This window comes from Acomys russatus, chromosome 28, assembly GCF_903995435.1.
Source record: "Acomys russatus chromosome 28, mAcoRus1.1, whole genome shotgun sequence".
NCBI classification, from domain to species: Eukaryota; Metazoa; Chordata; class Mammalia; order Rodentia; family Muridae; genus Acomys; species Acomys russatus.
In genome coordinates this window covers 2,182,137-2,194,899 of record NC_067164.1, presented here as the reverse complement: position 1 = coordinate 2,194,899, position 12,763 = coordinate 2,182,137, and the positions used below count along the sequence as shown (strand labels likewise).

General features: G+C 49.9%; 1 protein-coding gene across 1 annotated transcript in view; it reads left to right on the top strand.

Moving 5' to 3' along the window:
* Scfd2 (sec1 family domain containing 2) overlaps positions 1-12,267 on the top strand; it is a 309,492-nt gene extending 297,225 nt beyond the window's left edge. The window contains exons 8-9 of the mRNA XM_051170885.1: positions 4,778-4,897; positions 12,040-12,267. Of these exons, the coding sequence (XP_051026842.1) occupies positions 4,778-4,897; positions 12,040-12,132 (213 nt within the window). The 3' untranslated portion in view covers positions 12,133-12,267. The remainder of the gene's footprint in view (positions 1-4,777; positions 4,898-12,039) is intronic.
* Positions 12,268-12,763: the final 496 nt, after the last annotated feature.

Genomic DNA, 12,763 nt, shown 5'->3' with positions numbered 1-12,763 from the left:
CCTTCCAAGATTCTTGGCATGTGCTTCAGATTCCAACCTCTCTTATGGAAAGCATATGTCTTGAGGAACGCACCGTGCCGTGCTAGTGCTCCAGATCCAGTTGTGTTTCTGTCCCAGAGCTAAGTGAGAAACAACAGTTAGTTATGGGGCCAAGAGGTTTTTCAGGGTCTGGTTACTCAGACAGAAAACCGCGCATAACCTAGAGAGGACAGTTCTGAGAAGCCTCTGACAGAGTTACAGAATACTGCCACCCATCTAAATGCAGAGAGCAAGGGGCCATGCAGCGCCCCACCCCAGCTGACACATTTACAACACAGCTGCTCCTCCTCCCCCTCCTTCTCCCCCATCCCCCCTCCTCCTCCCCCTTCTCCCCTTCCCCGTCCCCAGGCTTGGGATCACTAGGAAAGAGGGCATGGGAAGGTTGTAAGAACCAAAGCGACTAGAAGTCGGAAATGTCGGAGAAGCTGCACCTGTGAAGTCACATCAGCATGCCTGTCTAAGCAGGGTTGCACCCATAGACAAGCTAACATGGAAGGGAGAAATTTCATGGGGCCCTGATCCTAGGCAAAGAACTACAGGCGACTAAGGAGCAGAGTGGGAGAAAGAGTCTTCCCCAGAGAAGAGCACACAAATTTGTTATCTAATACCAACTGGCCAGTCCTGAAATCATACATATACAAGTAACATTGTAAGACTAAGACTAGGCAGGTCCTATTTATATATTTAGGAATACACACACACATACACACACACACACACACACACACACATACACACACATACACACACACACACATACACACACACACATACACACACACATACACACACACATACACACACACACATACACACACATACACACACACACACATACACATACACACACACACACATACACACACACATACACACATACACACACATACACACACACACACACATACACACACATACACACACACACATACACACACACATACACACACACATACAACAACACACATACAACACACACACATACACACACACACACACACACACACACACACACACACACACACACACACACACACACACACATACACACACACACACATACACACACACACACACACACACACACACATATGAGATGGTTTGGTATAAAGAGAGGGAAGGAGGAAAATAATATTTTAAAAGGTCTTGAGCCAGGCAGTGGTGACGCACACCTTTAATCCCAGAACTCAGGAGGCAGAGGCAGACAGATCTCTGTGTGTTGGAAGCCAGCCTGGTCAACAGAGAGAGAGTTCCAGGACAGCCAGGGCCACATAGAAAAAAGAAGTTTAAAACTTTTTAAGTCTCTAAGAAAGCAAGGGAACCTTCTGTCAGCTTGCATATGCTATATATTTACGTTTACTGTTTTTATTTAACTTATTGTTATTGCTGGGTGTGTGTGTGTGTGTGTGTGTGTGTGTGTGTGTGTGATATGCATGGGAGTAGAGCACATGTCACAGCATGTGTGTGGAGGTCTCTACTTTCACCTTTGTGCGGATCCCAGAGATCAAACTCAGGTTGCCAGGGTTGTGTGGCAGCGCCTTTACCCAGTAAGCCGTCTCACCAGCCCGGCTTCTCTCTTTTATCCACGTAACACTTACTGAAAGCTCCCCATGTGAGAGAGGCTATGCTCAGCACCAGAAATGCCAGGATCAAGATATTCAAGAGTAAGAGGAGAAGGTGGCTGTGGTGGAACAGCAATCTGCTTTGCCATGGTCAGGGTAGAAGAGCTTGACAGACAACAACCATAGAACAGGCGTAGGAGGTGACCAGGAAGAAGGATGCTTTAATGAAAGCGTGAGGGAGAGCAGTAAAGGGGGAGGTGAGGCCACTCCCCACAGAGGAGGCTAAATGCAGCGCGAGACAGCAGGGTGCACACAACACTTGGGAACTGGAACGCCATGGCACTGACATAGGCAAAGCCTACGGTAGGCCACACGCCTTCCCTCTTGACCTGGAAAAACTCTAGGTATTTAGGTGAGCAAAGAAAAGGAACCATGCAGAGTATTAGAATGGTGGTCTAGTGATGGGAGGGACTTGAGAGGGTTTCAAGTATCGATTTTCCACTTTTCTGTGTAGATCACATAGGACTGCTGACTTTGTGAAAAGAAATTGGATTGGACCCCTGCGATAAGCTTACCCTTGCAGTGTTTGTTTTCAGTAAAATGACAAGCAGGCAACAAAATGTTTGGGGCTTGGGGAGAGGGGAAGGGAAGGAAGGAAAGAAAGAAAGAAGGAAGGAAAGAAAGGAAGGAAGGAGTAAACAGGACATTTGGACATTTGGTATAAGTACAAATCATCGTAAGTGCCTCTAGGAACTGCTGGATTTATGGGAGATAAACTGGAAACACAGGGCAAATCGCCTTACATTCTGGGGTGGGGAGGTTGCATTATCCTCAGGAGATTGAGATTGTGCAGACTGAGCCTGGGATGGATCTGAGTAGCACTTACACTGTGGCCCCTGGCACCATGGTACAACTTCTTCATCTGTGTTGTCCACTGTGTTTGTCCTCTAGGGGCTTTTGAGAATTACAAGGATCCCACACATAACTGTTGTAGCACTTACTATATAGTTGATACGAAATAGCGGTATTTCAGAAAGTTTACAAGGCCAGGGTTAGAGACGGCTCAGGGGTTAAGAGCACAAACTGCTTTTACAATTCATTTCCCAGCACCCATGATGGATAGCTCCCATAACTCCTGCACTCATACACAGACACACACATATTGAAAATAATTTTTAAAAACGTCTTTAAAAATAAGAAAGATTATAAGGTGAAAATAAGAATAAATAGGGAACAACAACGCAAGGGTTAGGAGACAAAGTAGAGAGCTTTGACAGTGATCCATGGAAGTGAAAAAATGGGGGGTCAAGGAGATGTCAGTGCCAGCCAGGGGCAGAGTGAAGGTGGAAGAGAGGGAAGGTGGCGTCTAGGAGGACTGGGTGTGCCTCAGGCAGTGGTGCTGTCAGTTTCTCAAGAGAACAGAATTAGAGGTTGATGAAGCCCGTTGACTAGGGCAATCTGGAGGTGTCCAGGAGGTGGTACCCAGAGAGCCCAATGTGGGGAGTATATGCAAATGAGAAGGTCCTTCAGGGCCAGTGCATCAATGAGAGGAAGGAGGGGTCGTGGGTGGAGCCTCAGTGATAGCAGCACTTAAAGGGGCACACCAAGAGCAAGAGCTGATAAGCTCTGAGAACAAATGACAAAGATGGACCGAACAGCCAACAGAGCATCATCACAGAAGTCAGGTGGGTCATCATCAGCTGACAGATGCCACAGAAACACAGAAAGTGTCCCTGACTCCTAGCCCTGTGATAGCCATCAGTGACTTGTGCAAGTGACCCGCAGGAGCTCATGGGGCTAAAGCAAAGTGGCTGAGAGCATGTGGTGTGGTGTGTGGATTAGAAGGGAACCAGGAACAAACACAGCGGAGGACAGTGGGAGGTCCAGAAGCTAAGCTGGAGGCCAAGGGGGTGAGCAGGCCTCCTTGGCTTTGTGAACGGCTCCTGTATTCTCCAAGACTTACCATGGAGACTCTGCAGCGTCTCCTCCCTCCTCTCTCCTCCCTCCTCCCTTTGCTCCTCCTCTCCCTGTCTCCCTCACCTCTCTTCCTTCATCTCTTCCTTCCTTCTAGATTTCTTCATGGCCCACTAGCCTACCCTGCTGCTTTTTGGGACAATCCACGGCCTTTAGCTGGCTTTTATGTCACTGATTGAAAACACTGACTCAGTTGTTGCCCTTTCTTGCCGTAGAGGAAGCCTATGGCTTCACCTCACTCATGACGTTGGTGGCCATTCAGGCAGCTGACAGCACCGTCCTGGGCAGTCCCACACACACTCAGTCCTGGCTGGGTGTGTGCTCCTCCACGTGCCTGCCTCCTGCCTCTCTGTAGAGCAAGTCCCATGCCATTTGTCCTGCTTACTCCTTGGCTGTCTAATGTACACTGCCTTCAGATGCCCTTTCTTGTTTCCTTACTTTCTTCATCATCAAATCAATTTGTGGGTTATTTTACATTTCCTGAGAGTGCTTCTCATTTTAGTATATTTTGATTCTCTGTTTCATGGGTGAAATTGTAAAAAAAAAAAAAAAAAAAAAAAAAACACAAGGAAGAAAGAATCTCTCCGGCATTTAATGTGGTGTTCATGCAGAGTAGGTTTTTGACTATGGCTAGTTTGATGACATGTCTGGTTCTAACTCATGCCAGGCTGTAAGGTCCATGATTCATGATGTAACCTAGAGTCTCTGTACCTGTATAGATCTGGAAACCTCCATCCCACCACCGGAACCAACTGGGTTAGTTCCACAGATAGTGCTAGAACGCCAATTCTGTGCTTTAAAAATCTAGGCACAGCAGACAGCAGGGACCTAAGCAGGCACACCTGCCCTCACGGAGTCCACCTTAGTAGAGGAGATACAAAAGAGACATGCATAAAGGCTGCAATGGCAGCTGTGGCCAAGCCGTGGGACAAAGAAGGATGGGTGTGCACTGAGTCCTGAGCAAAGATGAGCATTGTACAAGGCGGTCCTCTGCCCTTCTCTTAACTGTGGCTCCGTCACCTGTAACTCTCCTTTTGACAAAGCCGTTATGTAAGGCTGCACTGAGGTGCCATGTTTTGCGTTCCTAGCTAGCAGCGTCACAAGGCTTCGGCACATCTGGCCGCTAATAAGTCATTATTGCAGCAGGGAGAAAAGCAGTAGCCATTGCTGCTGTCTGACTTGATGTTGCTCTGTTTTCACAGGTGAGCCGGCCCCATCCCAGTGACCATCCCCTCTTGATCCTCTTTGTGGTGGGCGGAGTCACAGTCTCTGAAGCCAAAATGGTCAAAGACCTTGTAGCATCTCTGAAGCCAGGAACCCAGGTACTGAGTCATGGGTGAGAAGGGCAGGAGTCGAGGTGGGGAGTCGGGGGGGGGCGGGGAACGCGGGGGTGAGCAGCAACAGGAAGGGTGGTGAAGGCTTCACTGCTCCTCTTCCGGTTTGTTCTCTTCTCCATCCTCTCCTCCTCCCCACATCCTGTTGCCCTATGATGTTCTCCTGCTGGCTGCTTCCCCAGAGTCATCCTCCTGCCAGCCCAGGCCCCATCCGCACCTCCCTGGAGTCTTTTCTTTTCCCTTATGGTTAAGGACCTACCACTTTGGCAAAGTTCATCATAACTGTTTAAATTCTCATACCAAGCAAAGGGATCCCTGTTGCTTGCACAATAAATGGTACCAACCAGGAAGTAAAGAGAGTACGGGTCCGAAGCAAGACAAGGCTATAACCCTCAAAACCCTGTAGCCTCCAGTCTCCAGCATCTCGTGTCCTCCAGCTAGCCCCACCTGCTAAAAACCCTACCACCTCCCAAAACAGAGCCTCCGGTTGAGGTCAAGTATTGAATTGCATGAGCCTGTGGAGACATTATACCTCTAAATTGTAACACTGAGGGGTACTAGGGACCTCTTCCTAGCTATGCTAGTCAGGGAACAAGAGTGCTGTCTAGAGGTTCAAGACTTCACTGGAGACACTAGCTAATACTATCCCCACAACTGCACAGAAGACAGCTGGGTGAGGACGGTAGCGTTCTAGCCCAGTCCTGTCTACCTCGTGTGATTTCCTCCTGATTCCACCGTGCTCCATGTACCCACACCACCAGCATTCTCTGCTGCTGTGACATCCTGCCAGTCTCTCAAGACTCTTCCTGAGTCTCTTGTGGCATCCAAAGCCACGCAGTGCAGAAAAGGTCCAGCCTGCTCAGAGGTGGCTCCGTCTCTACTAGCATAGTCTTTCCCATCACACATGAGCTCCTTGAGGACAAAGGCTGCCTGGGCCTAGGCCTGCACATGTGGCAGGAGCCCAGTGAGCCTGGTGTTTTGGTGAATGTATTGATTGCAAGAGAATTTGGTAGAAACGGTCTGTGGCGTTGAGTGCCCAAGCCTGCTGGTGAAATCCAGAAGACCCACTCGATGGAGACACCAAACTTTAGGAGAAAGGAAAGCTGGGTATTTAGGGAGATGGCTCGGATCTGGGAATGGCCAGTCATTTTCTATGACCCCTTCTGCTATAATTATCACCAATTATTGTCAGAGCTGAGGAAATGTCCTGAAAACTATTCTAACCTCATTTTGTACCCTCTCTGCCAGCAGTTAAGACTCTGTTTAATGAGACTTTAAAAAAAAAAAAAAAAAGTAAGCACCCTTTTTGCTGTCCCTAATATAGGAATCACATTCCTAATTCTTCAGAACAACTAGGCATTGTGCACCCTGCCAGACACCGTAATCTCTTCTCTAAAAGGATAGAGTGCAGATGCTTTCAAACTCTGGTAACAGTGTGGCAGCAGAGTGCATAATCAGCAGTGGCTTTGCCAGTCTGACCCTGTATCCACTCATCTTCGGACAGAGCATCTCTGAGTATTGGAGACTTAAGGAACAGGCTTAACCACTCCTTGTCTTTTGTACAAAAACTCTCTGAGGTCCTAAGAGGATTCCCACAGCAGCAGGGGAAGGCAGGGAGATTGCCTAAGTGCCCCTGAAGTGACATTCACTGCGGCCCACAAACCCTTGCTTCCATCTAGCAGGTAGCTGGCCTAACCGCAGCTGATGGAAAGCCCAGCCTCCCAATCTCAGAAGCACCCTGGAAAGCGGGCCCTGCTGTGGAACTGTACCCCGAATGGTATGCGCAGAAGTTCCCTTCTCTGCCCGCACTCACTGTTAGCAGAGTGTGTGAACCCTGCTGAAGGAGAAGGTTCCATAGAGGCGACATACTGGGAGGCTGTTAGAGGCACAGTGGACCTGACTGTGTGTGAGCAGAACCCACCTCCACAGCGAAAGCCTCTCTTCTGCCCTTCCCCTCCCACCCCAGACACAAGACGAGAGTACTCTGAGGTTCCCTTCTTCAAAGCACTTGTGCAGGCTACTGTCCCCCATCTCCTCACTCTGCTGTGTGCCAGGCACCCTGTGGCCAGCTGCTCCAGCCACCTGAACTCTTTTGTGGCTGAGCGGTGGCCGTGGGGCCCACAGCAGCCTGTAATTGTGAGAAAACAATAACAAAGAGGTGTCCTCACAGAAAACAGCCAGGTCAGGAAAAGAAAAGAGAGGCCGAGCATTCGAGCTGCCCTGCTCTCTGCTGCTTTCCACAGGGGAGTGTGGATGCAACACTTCCACATTTCTGAAACAGAATGTTTGGTGAGAAACACAAGCTGTAAGTAGGTAGGTAGATAGAAAGATCCAGAAATCTGGCCATACACAATTCTACATACATCTTTAGGGGTTCAGGGTGACATCATTGTGAAATGGACAGGGAATCCCAAAAAGGATGAGATCTGTGACATCAGCAGAAACACCAAAACCAGAAGGGACGAGGCACAGAGGTGATGGACTCATGGCGCAAGCTCTGCAGGAGAGCTGATGCCCAGCTCTGACATCTGGGACAAGGTAGACAGCAGGTAAATGGGGCACAGGTCTTCCAGAAAAGCTAGCTGTCTCCCTGGATTAACCACCCCAGCGGTTTCTGTTTGGCACCAGTGGGTGAATGTGTGCCCGTGTGTGCAGTACAGTAGGTAGGTACAGCAGGGTTAGATCCCACCTCCAATACGTGTGTGCAAAAAACCTTTGCTGCTGACGGATGAGGGTGCATACGGGAACCTGTGCTGTGTGATCATTTGGTGGAAGGAGACCAATACTGTCTGTTCTTTTTGCCTCCCGGTATTAGAAATCAGAGGAAGCTGATATTCCAATTTCTAGATTTTATTGCCACCTCCTCATTCAGCAGAAATTAACAAAAAGGTACTGGCACTTGCCAACTACAGGGTGGCTGGGGAAGGCGAATGCCAGCTGCACGCCTCCCAAGGACTGGGCCTCCCCAGCCAAGTGCAGAGCATGCCAAGCAGAAAGCTGCTGGCAGGACCAGGCCATCCCATTGTCAGCCAGACTTCAGACAGTTCGTGGTAGAACCTGCACCATTAGGGTTGCCTGTAGCTCTGCTGTGACTCCGGCTCCTCAGAGACTAGTGAGATCTCTCTCTCTCTCTCTCTCTCTCTCTCTCTCTCTCTCTCTCTCTCTCTCTCTCTCTCTCTCTCTCTCCTAAATTACATCTCTCAATTAAACAGCTGGATCTGCCCACAGTCAGCAATGGCTCTCTCTGCGTGGGTGGTTCTTGTGGGAGGTGAGCTGGTCAGTGGCAGGCCAGCATGCAGATGGGGGTGTCCCAAGGCTGCACCATGCTTCCCAAAGAAGCTCTCACTCACTTCTGAATACCATGTGTGTCATCTGACCAGTGAAGATGGGGCAGATGCCAGGCCTGAGCTAAGGTGGGGACTGAAGTGGGGGAGGGGCAGCAACAACAACCACAAGAAGAGTTAAGAGGAGAGCTGGAGCTAGGAAGAAAAAGGACCAGAAAATACAAACAAGGACCCTTTGTGCACAAGAAGTAGGGTGGCCCCCTGGAATCCGTGTCTGTTCCCTGGTCTCCTGCAAAAGGCCGGCTCTCTGGAAGGTATTCTCCAGTGTTAAATCATCCTCCATACTGGCTGCATTTAAAGCTTTTGCCTTTCATCTGATAAGCTAGTTCTGTTCTCTTCTCAGTTTTTTTTCCCCACCCATTTGGAGCCAAGTTTTTAGAATGGTTATTTTAGCCAAATAACGTAGACATGGTCATGTTTGAATTAACTTTAAAAAAAAAAAAAGCCAGAAAATACTTTAATGCAGTCTACTTGTCTAAAATGGCGAGACTGTCTAAGTGCTTAAGGACCAGGGCTGGGAAGAGTTCTCTGCAGTTACTAGAACCCCATTCTAGCACTTGCCTGGCAGGTCACAGCCGTCTGTAACTCCAGTTCTCCATGCCCTCCTGGCCTCTGAGCGCACACACCTACATGCAGGCAAAACACAGGGAATAAAAAACAACGTAGATGCTTAAAGGATGGAAACCTGGTAGCTTTGGGTGAGCCAGGACCACTGCAGACCACACGGTGAGCAACAGCCTCAGAAGGTAGCTTTCGCTGAATTGATACAAAGTAATTAAGCGCAGACTTGCCTGACCAACCTCTTCTGAAACCTTCCTAAAGGAAAAGCTCTGCAATGTCCAGGGCAGAATGGCCTCTGCCCTGTGGCTGTTCTGCCCATTCGGTTCCTTTGCCCCATTATCTATGAGCTCACTGTCCAGGCCCTGTTCTGTACCTGGCTCCTGCTAAGACACAATGGAAGATGTAACAAGGCTACTAGCCACAGGGCACACTGAGACTGGAGAAATGGGTTACAAAGCCCAGGAAGGGTTGCTGGAGGCCGAGACATCTCTCCGCAGTTTGAAGGCCACAGGAAAGAGTAGGGGAGCTCTGTCTGGATGAAGGGGTACCCCCAAAGAGCCAAGCATGTAGCTGCAGATGCATGAAGGTACAGTCACGTGGGACTGACTATAAAGGGCTGCTGAGAACCGAGCAGGAAGCAGACTGACAGACAGCCTGGAATGCTGTCCTGGGGGCTGAGCTTATCAAATAGCCATGAGAGGAAAGCAAGGATTTGAGTCCTCTGAGTAACAGAGTTATATTTACGCTTAAAGAGCACAATGGCAACGTCACCTCTCCTTCCTCACTTGGGGACAGCAGTGAGCTGCCAGGAGGGAAGGTGGCAGAGGGGGCTGATGACAGCAGCTGCCACCAGAAGCCCCTCTAGAGCCTGTGTTGCACGGTGTTCTACACAGTGTTCATCCGGGCCAGGCAGCGTTAGTCATGCCTTAGAGATGAGGGAAGTGGGATGAGGGAGTGAGTAAGCGACTGCTCCAGGGTAAGAGCCTTTGCTGGAATCCAGTTCAAGCTGGACATGGCTAACTAAGCCTGTGTGTTTCATCATGGCACTCTAGAAGGGTCCTGGGACTTGGCCCTACCCTCTCCCCCCTCACAAACCCCCTGACTAGCTTCTGTCTCCTAATGTTTGTTTCCACCTGATCCACAGCAGGCCTGGAACACCCTCAGCTATGGCCTCAGGTGTGGTCACCTCGTGGTCCTGCTTGTTTAGATGAGAGAAGCCTGGTCTTTCTGTTCCCACTCAGAGAAAACGGATCCAGACTCTCAGCCATGGCTGTGAGCCCAGCACAGGGCCTGAGCGTGGCGGGATCCTTGGGCTCCATTTGCCTCTGTCAGCATCGACATCAACTGAATCTGTAGCCAGCAATTTCACCCCGCACCCCAGGTCCTTCAAACCTGATACCAAGCTTCTTTGGACACACACTCCATCCTCACTCCTGCCCTCAGCCTCAGCGGGAGAACAACCGCTAGGTTTGCAGTGGGCCTGAGGACCATGCCGGCTGGCAGTATGGCAAGACTGGCAACCCACGGGGATGGAGGAGAGTCTTCAGTATATTAACCATGATTGGTCTCTTCTCCCTCACAGGAGTCTGCATCCAAAGGCTGGGCAAAGCGTGTGTGTGTGTGTGTGTGTGTGTGTGTGTGTGTGTGTGTGTGTGTGTGTGAGCGTGCAGGCATGTAGAGGCTATGGGCCAAACTCAGCTGTCATTCCTCAGGGGCTGTCTACCTTGTTTCTTGAGGCAGGTTCTCTCAGTCAAACCGGAGCTCATCAAGTAGATGAGACCCTCTGGCCAGCGAGCCCCCAGGAAGCTGTCTCCTAGTCCCAGGTTCACAGAAGCACATGGCCGCACCCAGCTTTCTCATGCAGATTCCAGGGTTGCACACAGATCCTCCTGTAGCCCACTGGCCCATCTCCTTAGTCCTACTATACGTTTTTAAGTAGGCTTCCGAATGGTGGGTTACAAACTCCTACAAGTCCATACGCCTCCCGTGAAATCATACGAGCCCGTGTGTGTGTGTTTCTCTAGAAAACTCTGTGCTTTCGAATGATTCCAAAGGAGGTCTGCAAACCCATCACCAAATCACAACAAAGGAGAGGCTGATGGTAGTGGAGCACTTCCGGGGCTCTCAGTAGAGGAACTTACATAATCCTTGCTGCTGCGAGCTCAGGAGTTATTTCTTTCTGAGATGGATGAGGTGGGACAGTGAGGCTCCCAAGTAAAATGACTTTCCAGGGGGCATCCAGCCAACCAGCAGTGGAGGTGAGCTCTCCCCAGCCTCTGCGGTGGCTCTGGCCCAGAAGCCAGCACTGCCGCACACCTGCGTGCTTTTGTGCAGCACGCATGTTCACACCCACGTGCTGGGGGTGAGGGCTTGCTTATTCAGCACTGTCCTCAAACCCTCTTTGCATAGATTTCAAGAGGAATAAGAAGTACAGATTTCAATACCACTTTTTTTTTCCCCTGCCAAAAATATGGCTCCGTTGGCATTAGCTATGCATTTCTTAAGATGGCTCTTTCCCAAGCACACAGGCAGTGCTCTTAAGAGAGAGGGGACTTTTCAACATGGTTGTTAAAAAGTTATTTTCAAAAATAAAATCAAAGTTCGAAAATGTTTCTTTTCTACTCCCTCCCTTGACCGTGACCCTGCCCTGTTCAGCCTTGAGTTTGGAATGTGGCCTCTGTTTTGCACCAATGAGCTGGTTGAATTTGGAGTTGATGACTTCACTGATTTCATTACACCTGCGATAACTTTGGGGGCAGCCCAGAGGACAGGGAGACGTCCTCCCTGCACCTGCCCAGTGTAACACGGCCCGGTGAAGCCCAGTCATGCCACACTGTGATGCTGGCCTGTGGAATTCCTTCCTGGATCTTCTCCCCGCTTTCCCATAGGCAGTTGGTTAGCAAGAGGTGCCTCCTGCCTGCTTGGGAAGCCCCTCAACCTGGTCCTTACAGAGTGTAGCATGCACCCTGGCAAGTCCTAGAACAAGCTATCTTGGTGTTCTAGAGAGAAATCAGCCTCACACTGAAGTCCAGGCTGAGGGAAGAGTCACCCAGAATCAGCCAGATGGACCCAAAGGTCCACATGGACTAGGTGAGCGAATCATAAGCCACACTTAGCACCTGGGTTATAGTGGAGGAGCCCTGTGCCATGCCTCCCTCTGAGACCTTTCTTAGCCCCTGATAACTGACTTCGCTGACCGGGCTGCGTTTGCCCCTCCTGTCACAGGTGATGGTGCTATCCACAAGGCTCCTGAAGCCACTTAGCATTCCTGAGCTGCTCTTCGCAACTGACCGGCTACACCCAGACCTTGGCTTCTGACATCTAAGAGAAGATAAGACCTGTTTGAGCTGGAAATACCCCTACCCACCTGTCACCGTTCCAGATATGCCTCCGAAGCCAGCGGCCCCCATTGCTAATTATAGGGATGACTTAATTCTACCAGAGAGGTCTTCATAACCGTGCAGAGGGCAGTTTGTTTGGACTGCTTGGGTTCCTCAAAAGCAAAATAAAGACTCGAGTTTTCATTCTTCTTCTAAAGGTGTCAAGCTGACTTCATCAGCAGTGACTTTTATTTATCCTTCGCCCATTACTGTAATCTTCCCGAGGCTACCTGCAAGTTCATTAGTGCTAGGTGAAAGCCTGCTGGCAAGTGATGGCGGCATGAGCATCCTGGTGGGAAATTAATGGGGGGAAAGCTCCAGTCCTTAGAATGCCCAGCTGAAAAAAAAAAAAAAAAAAAAAGAATGCCCAGCTGGAAGACAGCGTGAGGAAGGGATGTCATAGACAGAGCCTGAGACTTTGTTTCTCTCGAACTCCAAAGCTTCTCAAAGACAAGGAAGGAGGGGTGGCCTCGGTAGCACTGGGCTGGTAGCCCCCGTGAGTGCTAAATCACCCCACCACAAGTGACAAAGGGCCGCTTTGTTCCAGCTGGTTCAAGGAGCAGGGCAGT